This window comes from Bicyclus anynana, chromosome 6 (assembly GCF_947172395.1).
Source record: "Bicyclus anynana chromosome 6, ilBicAnyn1.1, whole genome shotgun sequence".
Taxonomy (NCBI): Eukaryota; Metazoa; Arthropoda; class Insecta; order Lepidoptera; family Nymphalidae; genus Bicyclus; species Bicyclus anynana.
This window is the reverse complement of record NC_069088.1, coordinates 1,639,657-1,656,684: the sequence shown is the minus strand read 5'-3', so window position 1 is coordinate 1,656,684 and position 17,028 is coordinate 1,639,657. Positions and strand designations below refer to the sequence as shown.

Genomic DNA, 17,028 nt, shown 5'->3' with positions numbered 1-17,028 from the left:
ATTTATTTATGTATACATATATGTATATTGTCCCGTAATCAATGGATAAAACGCAAATGATAGATACACCACCTAATTATCTAAAACTAATTTGTTTGTTAGTTTTCCAAAAATAATTTTTCTTTCTTGAATCAATTTTTTCAATGCTGTAGCGGTTGTTATTAAAATTTTAAAGATCTGATTTTTGTTATACATTGCGGATTAAATTACCAATGTATATTTTATAAATAATGTTTATTTGGTAGCTTTGAATGCAATAATTATTTTCTTTCATTAAGATGACCCGATTTAAAAAAAATGTCCTGTAAAAAAAAATATATGAAGCTGAAGTGTACTATTATTTTAAAAACTTGTACACTTATTGATAACAAAGTAATTATATTAATGTGTATGTATTTTAAATTAAATGTTTGTAAATTAGTTTAAAATTTGTGTCTAGTTTTTGTAGTTAAAAATGGCTGGCAAAAATGTATGGCAAGGTCTGATTTTACAATACAAGAAAATTTTTTGAAGTGTGTGTTTTTACACTTCCTGAACACACAACTCAACATAGTAGAAAATATTTAGGTATTATTTGTTTAAATAACGCTTGTTGTTGACCACAACTAACATTGAGATGTGGAAATTTCCTCTTTTGAGCTCCTAATTTTCATGACCCAGTAACACATCTAATTACTTATATTCATAGTAGTAAATGCAACAAACCAGCTTAAGTTAAGTGCAAAACCATAATCTATAACAGAAAAATATCTCACAGGGTTTACTGCTAAGAACACATTATATAATCTGCTGATACACCTTGCTTAGTGCCTATAATTCTGAGCTTTTGTGCCCATAATCAGCCTTTTAAAACAAATTGACCCATCTAGCAAATAGATAAAAAATATTATTAAAGTCTAGTTTGTACTATTAAATTATCTACAATTTAAAATCCCTTGCTATATCTATGTGCTTTCTCTTGTATAATCTTTCAATTAATTGTAATAATAAATACATTAAACTTATAACTAAGAGGAATGGCCACACACCACAGTTTAGATAACTCCTTAACTGTTGCCCCAACACTTTGTTTTTATTTAATAAAATTCGATTGTACACTATTTCTGTACGCCGAGTGATGTCCATCCAATTGTACATTTTCCTCACCATTTTATTGCACTGGTATGGGCAGAGAATGTTGCCATTTTTTAAATCTTTCATAGCAGATTCTATACCAGCTACTATGCTGGTAACATTGGGTTCTGTCAAATATATCATGCTCTCTGGCAAAACTTCTGGTATGCCTCCAACTTTGGTTGATACAACTTTTAGCCCACAAGATGCTGCTTCTACTATAGCCATACAATATGCCTCAGTCAGTGAAGTGTTTAAAAATATATCACCTTTGACTAGTACATTTCTAACTTCGGAATGTTTCAAACTACCCAACAAGGTGACACAGTGTTGGAAGCCCTTACGTTCTCTAACTTCTTGTAATAACCACATTTTTGGCCCATCACCTCCTATAATAAATCTAATATTAGAGTATCTTGGACACATATCTGCTATTACGGCAGCCATTAAGTCGACACCTTTTCTATATACTAATCTTGATATAATAACTATTGTGACAACATTAGGATCTCTTTGGCTTGGGTCTGGTGTGAAAGTATATGCATCAACAGCATTTGGTATGACTGATACTTTGTGAGCTCTAACTTTAGCTCTTAACACAGTGTTCTCCTTCCCTGTGTGAGACACACAGATACACGCATCACACTCGCATAAACATAGCTGTAGATACTTGTTGGTTAGCACAGCTGACATATCAGCAAAACCGAACAAGCTGTGATCAGTGAACACTGTTTTTAGACCCATCAATTTACCGATCATAGACACCTCGTGTGCTAAGACACTAAACGCGGAATGACCATGAACTATCTCAACACATTCACGTATTAGGATGTACCGAACGATTGCAATGTTGCATATCATGGTGGGCAAAGCACATTGATGATAAAACACCCTGATAGGCAGGTAGTAGACCTTGAGACCTGCTGTTAAGTATCGTACACCAACACGATCGTCATAGCAGTGAGTTATCACGATGACTTTGTGTCCACGTTTGATCAGACATTGCGAGAGGTTGTATATGTGTTCTTCAACGCCACCAGTGTTAGGATAGAAGAAGTCCGAAGCCATACATATTACATGCCTTTTCTTAGTTTTAAGTGGCTCCTAAAACAATCAAAAAACATAAGTTTTAAATCTTATAAGAGTAAATAATTCAAAACTTCTAAGATATGAACTAACCGTCTGACTAATCATTGTAGATAAGCAGTAATAGGAACTGCAACTTTAATATTGTGAGTCATAACATAGCTATCACGCCTATTTCTTATATTATATTTTCGAATAATAATATTTCATAATTTTATAGAGAAAACTCAATAATTAATTAAATACTAAATTGAAATCTTAATTTCCTTATCCCATGAAGTTCTGCTACTTCTGTCACTGTCTCTAGTGTCTCTCGATCTCGTACTCTTTGGTCACTGTCAGTGTCAAATGTCAGTGTGGTCAGATTTGAATTTATTAAAAGCTGCTAAAACTTGAGAAACGTAACGACTAATGTTTTTTTATATTTTTTATTAATCTAAGATTGAAGCGGGCTAACTTGTTAGGAGTAGGATGAAATCCACACCCTTTTCGGTTTCTACACGACATCGTACGGAACGCTAAATGGCTTGGCGGTACGTCTTTGCCGGTAAACAGTCACGGCCGAAGCCTCTCACCAGCCAGACCCTGGAACGTATGAACGTCATACAGGCGACTGTCACCGTACTCATGCTATCTGAAAAATAATTTACTTTATAGGAATTGGGGGAATAGAAAATTAATATAAAAATCAAAGCTTACTTCTGTAGAACCGACCCACTAAAAACCGACCTGCAGAAGCTAATAAAAGATTCTGACAAATTGAGAATTTCCTCCTTTTTTTGAAGTTGTTTAAAAATAAGCGACTAATGATAAAAAGAGCAGGATTCAATTAAGTCTGGTCACCCTTTTTACAATGATGTAATTTGTAAAGCTTGAAGTTTACATGTTTACTTACCGACTGTAACGCTCAACCGCTTTTGCCTAATACTACACCTAATACTAAAGTAGTCTGTACGGCCTTTAACTTAACACGCTCATATTTTTTTATTCTTTGATGTAAACCATAGACTACTTTGTTACGATCAATTTATAATCTACGAATGCTTCAGTATTATCTATTTTTTAGCCGACTTCATTGAGGCTTAAAAAGGCTAGAAGTTAGAGCCGTAAAAATAAAATATCTGTTTTGTTTTGACTTTTGTTTTGTTTGTATGGTTTTTGTTCGTAACTGTGATTTTGAGGTTATGTATGTTTACTTATCAATAATTAATATTTTCTATCTATATCATATTTTAAAACATGAATGAAACTAAAAAATGCGATCGAAAGAGAAAAAAGTTTGCCGCGCGACTTAAAACCTCGAAAGGAATATTATGCGTCGATCAACCGGGACCTGTAAGTTAAAATTAAAATTAACATTAAATTTCAGACAGATAGAAATTTTATCAGCTGTTCTTATTTATTTCTAGAATATAGTATTGTGTAACGTGGGGCAAGCTACAGGTTTTGAGAAAGCAGATGTTATCAAATTGTTAGACACTGTGCGGCTTGGTGAGAAACTTTTAAACTTTATAGCTGAGAAAGGTGAATCGCATTGCTACGTCGTATTTAACGACTTTGAAAGCGCTAAACTATTCTACGATACATACAACGGCACTAAAGCAGTTACACAAGTACCAATTTATATGAGTTACGTTGATAATGGTAAGGATTTCATTATTTATTTATTATCTAGAAACATCCAAGTTTTTGCACAAGTCTTGCACTTTACTTAATATTTTTATTGGTATCTATTTATTAATTCTACTTGTCGAGGGTATCAGTCAGGCCAACAAAATCATGTTATAATGTTTTTCTAGAAATTCTCAGTAAAATTACACTACTGTGATCCAAAGTAATCAAGCACAAGGAGTATACTCTTTTGTTTTCTTGTTCTTTATGGTTTGTTAGTTGCCACACTTCTGTTTTACATCTCATTTTGTACTTTATATAGTATTTCGTTGGACTGACTTTATATCAGACTAATATACTGTATCAGCAAATAAACAAATTGATATTGGATATTCAACTTAGTGTAACTTGATGAAAAGTTAGGTGCCAGTTTCCTGGCAATTTGTTTTAAAGATTTCACTTAAAATCCATTGAGGCATCCATCTGAGCCTCATAAAATCAGTCCGACATCTCCTCTGAAGTCAAAATACAATGGTTGTTCCCTTTTATTCTGTCAACATTTTCCTTTTCAAATGTAGAGAATGTGAATTCCAGAATGTGATTTGTCATATAAAATTTCTTTGTTTCTAGTCCCAAAAAATGAAGTAATATGCAATTATGAAATACCTGAAGGCTTGAAAATTATAGAAAACTTCATAACTGTGGATGAGGAGAAATCCTACATACAACTATTTGATTGGGTTGATGAATCTAATTTGAAGAATCGTCAAGTAAAACACTATGGATATGAATTCAGATATGGTAGCAATGATGTGGATTTGAGTACACCATTGTCTGAGAAGATCCCTGAAGAATGTGATGCATTATGGAGTAGGCTTAAATCTTGTGGTATTGATTTTAGGATACCAGATCAGATGACTGTTAATAAATATAATCCTGGTCAAGGTACATCAACTTTATTAGTTATTCAATGTTAAAGTAATAAATTAATAATCATCAAGCCCACAGTAAGACTTGAGAGCTTACTTTTGAATTTGATATGCACCCCACAAGATAACAAGATGGCCTCCATGGCGAAGTGGTATGGTCGTGGATTTACGTAGGTCCTGGGTTCAGGTTGGTCCAGGTCTAGCTGGCTGGAGGCTTTCGGCCGTGGCTAGTTACTACCCTACTGACAAAGACGTATCAGCAAGCGATTTAGCATTCCGATATGATTTCGTGTAGAAACCAAAAGGAACTTAGAGGGTGTGGATTTTCATCCACCTCCTAACAACTTATCCTGCTTCCATCTTAGACTACATCATCACTTACCATCAGGTGAGATTGTAGTCAAGGGCTATCTTGTAAAGAATTAAAAAAAAAGACAAGTTTCTTTATAGAAATAATTGATAGACAAAGGAAATGGTCTAGCTGATGGTAAGTGAAAAACCATCACTTATAAACAGAGCTACACTTCTCAGAGTATGTTAAGGAGCATGTCTTCAAAGTTTCACCCTGTGTCCATCATACTGACATATAGGTGTTAACATCCATGTACATTTTTAATATACTGCCAACCCTGCCCTACAGATTGCAGGAATGCAGCAATGCTGCATGGCGTCAGTAAGCATGTTGTTCTGTCTTATGCCATATCAGAGCAGACTTGAGTGTAGCACAAGGTTTGCCACTTAGATTTAACAATGATTTTTCTCATTAAAGGCATTCCATCACATGTGGATAAACATAGTCCATTTGGTGACACAATTCTGTCTCTTTCTCTCGGCTCACCAGTTGTGATGGACTGGAGGCATCACAGTGGAAAATATGTACCATTGGTAGTACCAGCCCGGTCCTTGCTGGTCATGCAGGGAGAAGCTAGGTATGTTGTATCTCATCTTTATCAACTCATATTCGGCTGCTGAGCTCTGGTCACCTCTCAGAATGAAAAGGGTTAGGCCAATAGTCCACCATATTGGCCTAATATGGATGCAGAGATTTAAGAAAATTGTCTGGTATGCGGGTTTAATCACAATATTTTTCCTTCACCATTTTGAGAGATGTGATATTTAATTTCTTAAAATGCACAGAACTAAAAAGTTGAAGGTGCATGCCCCAGACCAGATTAGAACTCACACGCTCTAGAGTCGGAGGCAGAGGTCATGTCCACTGGTCTATCGCAGCTCTGTTGTATCTGTAATATACTATATATTATTGTAGCAGAATGTTGCTATACTCTCTGGTCTGAATAAAAACAGAGTTGATGAGTTCTAGTCTGAAGGGCATGGTTACTGCTGTACACACATATACATAAGGCTTAATAATCCCAACCAAATCCAACAAGGATATTTTAAGAAATAATGACAAAATTAGCACCAATCGACACTATTACAAATTACAAAGTAACTAACAGAAAGATAATATAAACTGACAATTTCAATCAGATACGATTGGCAGCATGGCATCCAGCCTAGAGGATGGGATCCTATCATCGAGATCCGTAGCAGCAACCAGAATACCGACACCAAGGTGCGCGTCATAACAAATGACGTCACGCAGAGGCAGACTAGGATCTCGCTAACATTTCGCTGTACAAGGCGGGGGCCGTGCGACTGTAGGTACAAAGCGCTTTGTGACAGCGTACAGTCGAAGCTGATTGAAGATGGAGTTGCTTCTAGATTGGAGGAGTTTCATGTTCATCAGGTGTGTGCTAAAATTGCACTTAGATTTCAATATCTACAAGTATTATTTAGTGGTTTTGTAAATCCTACTACATAAATGTGAAAGTTTGCGAAATACAAAAGTATATAAAGTAAGCATCGATATCCTATTAAAAAGTGGATGCACAATCAGCGACCAAAAAACGTCCCCACTCAATGAGTGCTAAACACAACTTCTGTGTTCAATTCAAGTAGTCGCATTTGCAAATTCAACCTTAAACTCAATCCTTAAGGTTGAATTTGCTCTGAATTTGGGATTTTATTGAAATTGGACTATATTTAAAGGCCTTAGGTATAATTTTGTCTACCAATAATTCTAAAACAACCACACTGGCCCAATGCGGATTGGCAGACTTCACATACGCAGAGAATGAAGGAAATTCTCTAGTATGCCGGTTTCCTCACGATGATTTTCCTTCAGCAATTTAGACACGTGATCTTTAATTTCTTAAAATTACTGTATACACACTTTACAATATCAACTCTACCCATTACACATATAAGCATAGGAGCAATACTTTCACAAAGTCTAAAGCCAACTTTAGAAAACAACTTTATTTTCAACCTTATATTTTTTAAATAAAGAGAGAAAAAGAGATAAAATCTATATCTGTAATGTATAAATCTATATCTGTGTTTAATGTGGATCGGCGGGCTAAAAAATGACTTAAGTGAAATTTAGTTAGTCTGTTAGAACATCTTTATCATTATCTCCTTTCTTTATCCCATTAAATTGTGGTCACCAATATATTATGTCCATTCGCAATATTTTTTTTTATTTTTTTTCATTTAGAAAATTCAATATGTCAAGTTTTTCTAGGTGTACGAACAAATCGCAGGTCATTTTAGTTCAACGCGCCACAAGCCGTGGCCCAAAGTGGTGGAGTTCCTTCAGAGCACGCCGACCGGCGCCGTCGTACTGGACCTCGGAGCTGGCAATGGGAAGAATGTTTTGAAACATCGTAACGATATATTACAGGTGACTAATAACCCTTTATTCCATACATTTAAAAAATTAAATATCACGTGTCTCAAACGGTGATGGAAAGCATCGTGAGGAAACCTGCATACCAGAGAATTTTCTCAATTTTCTGCGTGTGTAAAGTCTGCCAATCCGCATTGGGCCAGTGTGGTGGACTATTGGCCTAACCCCTAACCACTCGAGCTCAGCGCAGTGAGCCGAATATGGGTTGATAATGATGATGATTTTAATTTGAATTGAATAATTGATTGTATTAATACTCATGTCCGTTTCTCACCTGAAAACCAGCACCACTTTTATGTGATGATATTTTGATATTATATGATGATATTTTTAAATATTGCATGTGGAGAAATAAACGTCTATTCATTTATTCATTCATAGACTTCATAAAACTGTTGGTATAATTTACTTTATATTTTTACTTCTCTCTTTGAAGTCGGTTAAATTTTTTGACGTGATAGCATCTTACATATTGATAAATGCCGGCTGCACGCATGAAAAAGCATGATCATTTCACTGTTCCGCACATTGTATCGTTCCGACGGAGCACAGAAAACATAATAATTATGTACAAGTACGGAGACGAGAGTGCAAGCTAGAGCGCGCAACAAGCGTTAAAGAATCGCGATAATGTTTTCTTATGACGTTATCAATTTATCATGTAAAACTATCGTCCGTTAACCGAATTTACAGGTAGGTAATGATTTTTTTAATGGGGTAGTTATATTAAATTTAATATTAATATAAGCAAAATTAATTTCGTTTAGTATATGTATTAAGGGTTCGAAATATATCGATATCAATTAATAGAAGTTAAGGAGTTTTTAAAAAAATTAATTTAAATATCACTTGGTATCTACGATCACGTTTTTTTTTAAAAATTTTCAAACGTCAAAAACGCTGTCGTCAACTTGATTACTAAACTTCAGACTAATTGTTAGCTAATATTTTTCTCAAACGCTAATAATTTTCATGTAATCGCGTCTCAAAAAATTATAAAAAAATAAATTTCAGTCTAGTAAAACGGTAATGAACAATATAAGACCATTTTAAAAAAGTGTCAACTAGCCTATTCTTCTATTCTTCGTCTTCTTCTTCTTGATGTCGCGGCTCTGCAGGTCTTCTTGAGGTCTCTGTATCACGTTGACCGTTACCGATCAATTGTGATCGCCACTGACTAGATTTCCCCTCCGATACTGGTTGCTGCCAGGTACAGGAGCAGTTTCTTGGCTGGGATGTGTTTCACCTCCTCTGGGTCCACTGTGTAACGCCCTAAGTGGAGGTTGCGTTTATGCATTAGAGCAATTGCATAGGATGTGGCTAGGGGTCTCCACAGATCTGTGTCCCGGAGTTAACTAGCATATTACTTTAATGTGTTGTCAGCTAGCCGGCGAGCGCAGTGCAGGGCTACTGCGCGAGTGCGCGGCGCACGTGCGCGGCGCGAGCGCGGACTGCGTGCGCCTCGACCTGCTGCAGGCGCCGCTGCGCCGCGCGTGCGCCGACCGGGTCATCTGCGTCGCCGTCGTACACCACTTCAGCAGCCAGGTGACGTGTGCAAACATTGACCTCTTGTAATCAAAAGTCGCACAATTATGTAGAATATTTCACTTAAAAACTGACCAATTTTGCTTTGACAGTTTTAGAATAGGGATGATGACAGTTTTCTAATCTATATATATAAAAATGAATTGCTGTTCGTTAGTCTCGCTAAAACTCGAGAACGGCTTAACGGATTTATCTTATCTTGGTCTTTAAATGTTCGTGGAGGTATAGGGAAGGTTACCTTACCTTAAAAGGTGAGAAAAAATCAAATAATTTCCAGGAAAACCCTAAAAACTGCCCTTTTCTATTTCCCATACAAAAGCCGTAGGGTAGGGGTAGGGTATTGGTAGAGGTAGAGTAGGGATAGAGAATAAGTGCACTTATGTCAGAACGAAGCTTGACCGGGTCCGCTAGTTGTATATAAATTGAGAGTATACTAATAGTAAAGCAATTTTGTAAAAGGAACAGGGTATCTGCGATCATTACTTTCGGAGCTACAGGGATTTAAAGAGTCAGATTTGCGGCGCTGCCGCGGATTCCTGACAAACGCCCCATACAAAATGGCACGAACTAATGACATCGTAGGCAATGTATTGATCGTTAGATTTGTATGTGCGTTCAAACAAAATTACTAATATCTTTGTTATTTGTGCGTTTATGTTTTCTCATGAAAATGAATGGGGAATGAATGGGGACGTTTTTTGGTCGCTGATTGTGCGTCCACTTTTTAATAGGATATCGATGGATAATTTTCTTTAATATATTATTAATCTATTGTAGGCTAGAAGACTGGAAGCGGTGTCCACTATAGGTAGTCTTTTACGACCGGGGGGCAAAGCCCTAATCACAGTGTGGGCAAAGGACCAAACCAAATCCAACTATCTTTCCAAAGACAAAGAAAACCAAGAGTCAAACCTGCACGTAACCATAGACGGTATAAACTTACCCATACATGAGAACAGAACACAATTTAAACATAACGATTTATTGGTGCCGTGGAAATTGAGGAAAATTAAGGAAAACAAGTTGGAAAATCAATCTAACACCACCTTACTGAGGTACTATCACGTTTTCGAGGAAGGAGAGTTGGATAACTTGTGCACGTCGGCAGATTTGGTTGTAGAAAGGAGTTTTTATGAAGAAGGAAATTGGTGTGTTGTTTGTACAAAAGTTGAACTTTAATATATTTTTGTTGTTTATTGGGTGTTTCTTTTATTAACGACTTTAAAACGGCAGAGGTGCTCAATAGGGTAGTTGACTCATATCAAAAATATAAGCAATATCAATTTCGTGTAGTACATGGAATTAGGGTCTGAAATATATCGATATCAAAAATATATAACGATAAAATTTATAACAAAATAATGAACTATCTAAGAACATTTAAAAAAAGTGTCAACTAGCCTATTATATAGATGATGCTCTGATTTCGGAATCTGAGTGAAATTGTTGGTTGCATGATTTTTCGCGGATAATAGCAAATTAGATGAATGATTTACCCACATAATAATTACATTATCTCAGGTTTGTCTGATGATGGGTTTCGACTGTAGGTTTCTTTACAATTGTGGAAATGTATACTTATTGTATACTTTATTTACAGGAAGTATGTGGCAAAATTTATTGCTCCACTGTTTGAGTGAACAGAAAGCCATAACTTTAACATTCAATTATGTGATATGTGGCATTACTTAAAAATAAAGATCTTTCTTTCAATTAACAAAAAAAAATTGAAGTTGGACCACGGTGCCCTTATTTAAAATGACGCAATAAAAGAATATAGCCAACATAACAGCCTTGTACTTTATTACAATAAAACTTCTACAAAACAAAAAAAAATACTATAAAAATCCTATACAAAACAAATCCGCGATACAATAATTAATTATTATTTAACATATTGGTAAAATCAATGCTCTGGCATAGTATGACTATACCTACTTCTAACCATCTGAGCTAGAAGCGTAAATGAGATGAGATGTTTGGCGCATACTATAGGTATCAATTACTCAATAGGTACTTGGTTTATGGAAGTTTCTTAGTAATAACAATAATATGTATAAAATAAGGTACATTCTTGAGATCAATTTAGAATACAATTAAGTATAGTAATTAAATTATTTTAGCTTGCAACTCAATATCTTATTAATTGTCTATGAATAAAGCCAGATGTCACTTGTGTTACGTCTTGAATTGATCCATAGACTTTAACACATTGCAACTATGTTTTGCAGTCAGGCGGGTAAGTGCAAACTAACTAAAGATTTTAAATTAAAATATTTCTAACGTTTCCGTATTAACCAAAATAGGATTTAGATATTAATAACTTAATAACAATAACTAAAAATGTAATATGCTACGTCCTTTCTACTTCATAGCTTCAGAGATCCAGTGCAAGTCTTAGTTTAGAACTAATCTGTTTCGTTAGAACAGAGACAAATTGTATTCACAAGACTAATTTACAAACATCTTGTGCAGGAAATCTCTCATCCCCAGTATAAGTGTAAGAATTAAAATATTCACCAAACAGGTAACCCTGTAAAAGATATCTCTAATAGAACTATATTGTTAAGGTTTCATTAACGCTAACTGCAACAACGGTATAACAGAAATTGTAGACAAATCCGCCAATACGGCGTCAACATTCTGTAAAGTGTTCACTTGAAAAATGTTCTCTTTCCTAAAGCTAAGTATCGAGATCGCCAGCAGAGGGAGGATTTCTAAGCAATCGTAGCCGAGGATGGCGTCCCAAAGCAGTAAGAGCTGATCCGGTGGTAGATGACCGCTAAATGCTCTCATAAGCCATTTGAACACCACTCGAATGCTGTAACAACAACCATAATTTTCAATTTATCCTAGTCTGTACCCCTCGGACGAATTATAAAATCGTCTGAGTACTCAGATTCTTTTAGCCTGTGACGCTTTTATAGGCAGTACAGACTACTTTAGCATTTCAGTCAAGTAGCGTATTAAACTACTTGCTACTGCCAAAAAAAAACACAAAATTAGGTTTTACGCTTAGTCGTATTGACATTTTTAAGATTCAAAAAAGGTAAAACCCGGAACCGAGAAGCCTATTAAAAAACACTAATTTTTATTTAATCTGCGGTAACGCTCAAAATGCTAGAGTCCAAGCAAGTGAAAAAAAAATGTTGTCAGATACAGATGCTGATGGATTAATTTCTCATTCTCCCTCTCCCTCTACGGTACGGAAGTACCAAAGACCTTATACTTACTAATAATAAGTTATAAGTATAAGGTCTTTGGGAAGTACGGACTGCTTTTAGATTACCTAATGCTGCCTGATACAGACATTTTTAAATATACTAGCGGACTTTATTTGTAAAGTTCTGGTTTCTTTCAAATCCCGTCAAAAATCAAACCCTAAAGACAAATTTATTTTAGCATTTTATTATAAGTGTATATGGTATGATATACTTACGGATTAACGTTGATATTCCTGAAATGTATCCACAGTAAGGGTTCATTTGCTTCTAGCAGCCTCTCGTAGAGAAGGCAAAGTGAAACTATGCCCTGGAAGTCAATTTATTCAATTATTAGCTATTTCTTTCAGTTTTAGGCGATTAGTCGTAAAACTTGAATATATACGATTTACCTGTGGATGTGTGGAGATGTAATGCAGCCGATGCCAATAGCGCATATAGAAAGCGCGGAATATGTAATACAGCTGCACCGGTTCGTCGTATAAATAACAAAATGGAGTGGCTGAAAATTGTTTTTGTCTAAAATAATAGGTAGCTATGTTATTTTACTCGAACGTTACTATACTCAGAGGCACAATTATCCGCTTATTTTTATGACGCGAGTAAATTGAAGTGGGCGGATAATTGTGCATCTGAGTATATAATAGTCAGGGATCCGTAGAACATTTTTTACAACTGATTACTATCAAGTTAATTTTTCGGGAGTAACTTCATCTCGAACTTTTTTATTTACGAAAATTCTTGATTCTGGTAGCTATAATAACTAAGTTACCAGGAAATGAAAATTTCTAAGCGACGGGTCAAGATAATGTACCACGCGATATGTAGAACAAAAAAACATCTGGTTCATAACAACTTACCTAAACTATTGTTAACTAACTGTATCAATAACGAGGTTATTAAAAGTTGATACTAACCAATTCCTTTTTTTTACTTAAATAATAGTTAACACAACTTAACAGCCACAATGTCCTACAAATTGCGTGGTGCATTATATCGTTCAAACGCTCAGAAATTTTTATTTCCAAGGGCAAGGCAAGGCAAGAAAAGGCAAGGGAAGGACATATCAAATTTTTGCTGTACGAATCAGAAATGTGAATGCAAATCGTTTCGTACGAGTTGATGGATAACCACAATATATGGATGTATGCAAAAGCATTTACTGTTTAGTTATTTACCCTGAATAAAAAGTCGTGTGTAGTAAAAAGGGTAGTAAAAAGGTTACTGCAGTAGGTAAGGACTTACCGTACATGGTGAACCCGTGGAAGGGTATGACCCCGCTGGGCGGGAAGGCGGTGAGGCAGTCGGGTCCGTGGCGGCCCTTCACGGCCACCGTGAGCGCCGCGCCCGCCAGCGAGCGGACGGCGCTCAGCACTTCCGAGTCCCGGGAGAAACACAGCATCACCTGAATGTGAACGACAAATGTTTTTGTGTGTGATTATTTAAATACTCATCAACATCATATCAGCCGATGGACGTTCACTGAAGGACATATGCCTTTTGTAGGGACTTCCAAACATCACGATACTGAGCCGCCTGTATCCAGCGAATCCCTGCGACTCGCTTGATGTCGTCAGTCCACCTGGAGGGGGGTCGACCAACACTAAATCACTTTAAATTGCCTGTCTTTTTGTCTAGGTTAATCTGAAACTACTTTCACTAAAATATAGAGTATGTAGTTTATTGGGCAACATATTTTTGTAACTTTTTATTTTTGTAAATATTAAGCATGAACGTACGTTCGGAACTCTCGAAAGGAGATGTCACTGAATCTTTTAACTTATGAAAGGTTCCCGTTTTTCGACATGGCAAGGCTTTTTATTTTCCTTGCTAAGCTATCAAATCCAATAAACCCCACGTCGGGCGCTTTTATCAGATTCTGGATTTGTTATAGAGTAGGTCGGTATACCTACTTGGTACAGTAAATCTTCGAAAACAAAGTATTGGTCATCGTTGGAAGCTGTCAGCTGCACATCCTTGAAGATCAGCTTATCAATCATTAGGTCCACTTCCAGAACACTTTTCTTCAGTTGATTGAAGTAGTTTGTTTGCTATTTGAGAATAGGTACATGGAAATAAAACATTTAGGTAAAATGCATAACAATGAAAATAAATGTTAAGTAAGTATATGAATGGAATCACTGAGATAATTTTTAAACGAAAACACATAGGTATTTTGTTTCTTACACTAAACAATTACCTACTGTTCCACTATTAGGTGTTTTACAAAAATTACAGTAGGCAACAAGAAAGATTTTGCATCAAAGTCTGAATTGAGAAGTAAATTGTGCGAAAAAGTACCTACCTGCTGTTTTACTTCGGCTCCCAAAACTTGTGACCAAAGTCTAGCCCTCAGGCACTGTGGACTGCCTTTCTTCAAGTACTCCTGTATGACGGGCGCGTAGCCCAGGGCCGCCACTCTCTCGCCGAGAGCTATCCTCTCTGCCTCGAGGGTGGCGAAACCTTGGACTATGCTCGGCATGTTCGGATTAACGCCTAATAATGGCTCTCCATTGGCCCATTCTACGTAAGTTTTTCGCTGCAAAAAAACATTTGTTTTAGGCCTTAGGGTTATGTTATACCTTAGGCCGTGATTATTCAAAGTAGGTGAATGGCTAAAAAACCAGACAATTGTACTTAAATATAAATATTATGTTAATTCTATAAAAATAAAATGATCATTTTATTGGTTTAGAATTAAGGTCTTCACCTTAACATGATTATCATATTAAAAAACAGACGTGGACAAAAATTTAATTACAGAAAGTATTTTTCGTAATCACCCCAAAACCCCAAAAGTGTAATATAAAAATATGATATCAAAATCATGAAAACATTAATCGTAAATACCTGCTAAATATAGGTACACAAAAATAATAGAATACTACATAAATTCTCATATTTACCAATTGATCCAAATTTTTAACTTGAAGAGGTAGATGCGCAAATTCCCATTTAGGTTCATCTCTAGAAAAAGATAAATGGCCTTTTTAAATCTTAAAATATTAATTTCCAAGAAGAAATAATTGTTCCTAGTGTCCCAATGATACCTACTCTCTCGTAAAGGGAACATATCCGGATAACGTCAATAAAACATCTAAAAAATCTTTAGGCGCGTACACTGGTCTATATTTTGACAAATCTGAAAAAAGACAATGCAAATTTGAAAAGTTAGTTATAGGTACGAAAAAATTTTTATATTTCAAATATTTTGGTCTGGCCAAATAAAATAAACACATATGTTCATATTTCTTGGAGTTTACTTCTGCGTTACTAAAAAGCGGTAGGTAAGTTTTTCTGTGCTAAGTTCCCGATGCCTTGAGTACTTTGTGATCAATCGATCATGTTTGTTATATGTATTTTATTGCACTAGGTAGGTACCTACTATCATCATTATTCAATACACGCAGGCTACTATAGCTGCTTGAATAAAGACTAATTTACCTAAACTATAAGTACTGAGTTCATTCCATTTTTCTGCAAGCTCCTCGTGTTCTGTCTGCGGTCGAATTTTTGCCAATGATGTCTCTAAATCTGAACACATCGAATTTAAAGATTTGTGAATTCTTTTCTCCCACTGAGCACTGGCTTTTGACAATGATGTTAGAGGATCTAATTTCTGAAAATTTAAAATGCCTTAACACATGATTTTTGTAATGATAATATCCGAAAAGGTATTTTTTGCGCATATTTCCCATGAGTGATTAAAGTCAATAATAACGAAAGTAAAGAAAACAGAATAATATCAAACTTAGCTAGTAGACTGCCGCGATTTCCCCAAAGCCTTCTTTAAAAGTTTCTAAATACAACAATGCTAACTAATCGTTTAGTTTTTTTTAATTATTTGATTAGGCAGCGCAGCGTTTACATAAATATCGATAGACTCTCAGAAGTTTCAATCAATATACACAACTTAGAAAAACTTTATTATATTTAGGTAAAACTTCCTCATGAACCACTTGATCTACCTATTCATGAAAACTGCATGAAAGTCGGTTCAGGAATATGGGCGGATAATTGTGCCTCTGAGTACCTATATAATATATTAGTTACTTTTCGAAGGTTTTTAAATTAAGTTATCACAAAAACCTTACATTTTTATTCTGTGTTCTGACCCAATGAAAAACTGTGTTTCTGAGCTTCGTGTCCAAACCTTTTTCTTTCATTGCTTGCTGTAATGTTTGTTTGAAGTCTTCTTTTTTAACATTTGGCGAAGAAACCAGTTTCTATCAAACATAAAATAATTTACTCAATTTCAATTGCGTAATAGTCATGGTGGTATCAGAAACTGGATTTAATAAAAAGGCACTTACTTGTACGTCGCTATAAAATGATTTATAAATTGAAAGATTTTTGATTTCTTCTGCAAGTTTCATGGCTGTGTGATGTATAGCATCATCTTTTATGTCTTCCATTAGCACAAAATTGTGTTTAATTTAATAATTTCAAACAGAAAAGACTGTGTTTACGTTTTATTTATAAAAAAAAGTAATATTTCAAGTGAAAACAGAATAATTTCGTTGCCATGGTCACTCATCAACAAAGTGATAGTGATTAAACCGTGGATTATACCAAGATCTATGGTGATTACCGTAGTGTATATATATTCGTACTATATTTATATATTAAGTAACATCATAAGGATTTAAGATATTCCTGTTTATTTAATGTGTATTTAGTTTTATTTTACATAGGTACCTATTTAATAATATCTTAAGCTGCATAAATTTAAATTTTTAATAAATTTAAACTTAACGATCTATTAACATTG

General features: G+C 35.2%; 3 protein-coding genes across 3 annotated transcripts; 1 reads left to right on the top strand and 2 right to left on the bottom strand.

Moving 5' to 3' along the window:
- Positions 1 to 113: 113 nt before the first annotated feature.
- LOC112053479 (phosphatidylinositol N-acetylglucosaminyltransferase subunit A) lies at positions 114 to 2,513 on the bottom strand. Its single transcript, XM_024092894.2, has 2 exons — positions 2,293 to 2,513; positions 114 to 2,217 (listed from the first exon to the last, which is right to left on the bottom strand). Exons 1-2 carry the CDS (start codon positions 2,305 to 2,307, stop codon positions 919 to 921), a joined length of 1,314 nt encoding a protein of 437 aa, XP_023948662.1. The 5' UTR covers positions 2,308 to 2,513; the 3' UTR covers positions 114 to 918.
- Positions 2,514 to 3,337: 824 nt separating this feature from the next.
- On the top strand, positions 3,338 to 10,232 carry LOC112053482 (alkylated DNA repair protein alkB homolog 8). The gene is made up of 8 exons (XM_052881923.1): positions 3,338 to 3,534; positions 3,609 to 3,843; positions 4,441 to 4,755; positions 5,509 to 5,668; positions 6,231 to 6,489; positions 7,327 to 7,485; positions 8,875 to 9,036; positions 9,814 to 10,232. Exons 1-8 carry the CDS (start codon positions 3,439 to 3,441, stop codon positions 10,213 to 10,215), a joined length of 1,788 nt encoding a protein of 595 aa, XP_052737883.1. The 5' UTR covers positions 3,338 to 3,438; the 3' UTR covers positions 10,216 to 10,232.
- A 590-nt stretch (positions 10,233 to 10,822) lies between these two features.
- Positions 10,823 to 16,970, bottom strand: LOC112053484 (TBC1 domain family member 19). The gene is made up of 11 exons (XM_024092902.2): positions 16,571 to 16,970; positions 16,352 to 16,483; positions 15,702 to 15,876; positions 15,312 to 15,399; positions 15,164 to 15,224; positions 14,563 to 14,796; positions 14,171 to 14,308; positions 13,503 to 13,662; positions 12,650 to 12,759; positions 12,476 to 12,567; positions 10,823 to 11,857 (listed from the first exon to the last, which is right to left on the bottom strand). The coding sequence occupies exons 1-11, from the start codon at positions 16,670 to 16,672 to the stop codon at positions 11,602 to 11,604; spliced, it is 1,548 nt and encodes a 515-aa protein (XP_023948670.2). The 5' UTR covers positions 16,673 to 16,970; the 3' UTR covers positions 10,823 to 11,601.
- Positions 16,971 to 17,028: the final 58 nt, after the last annotated feature.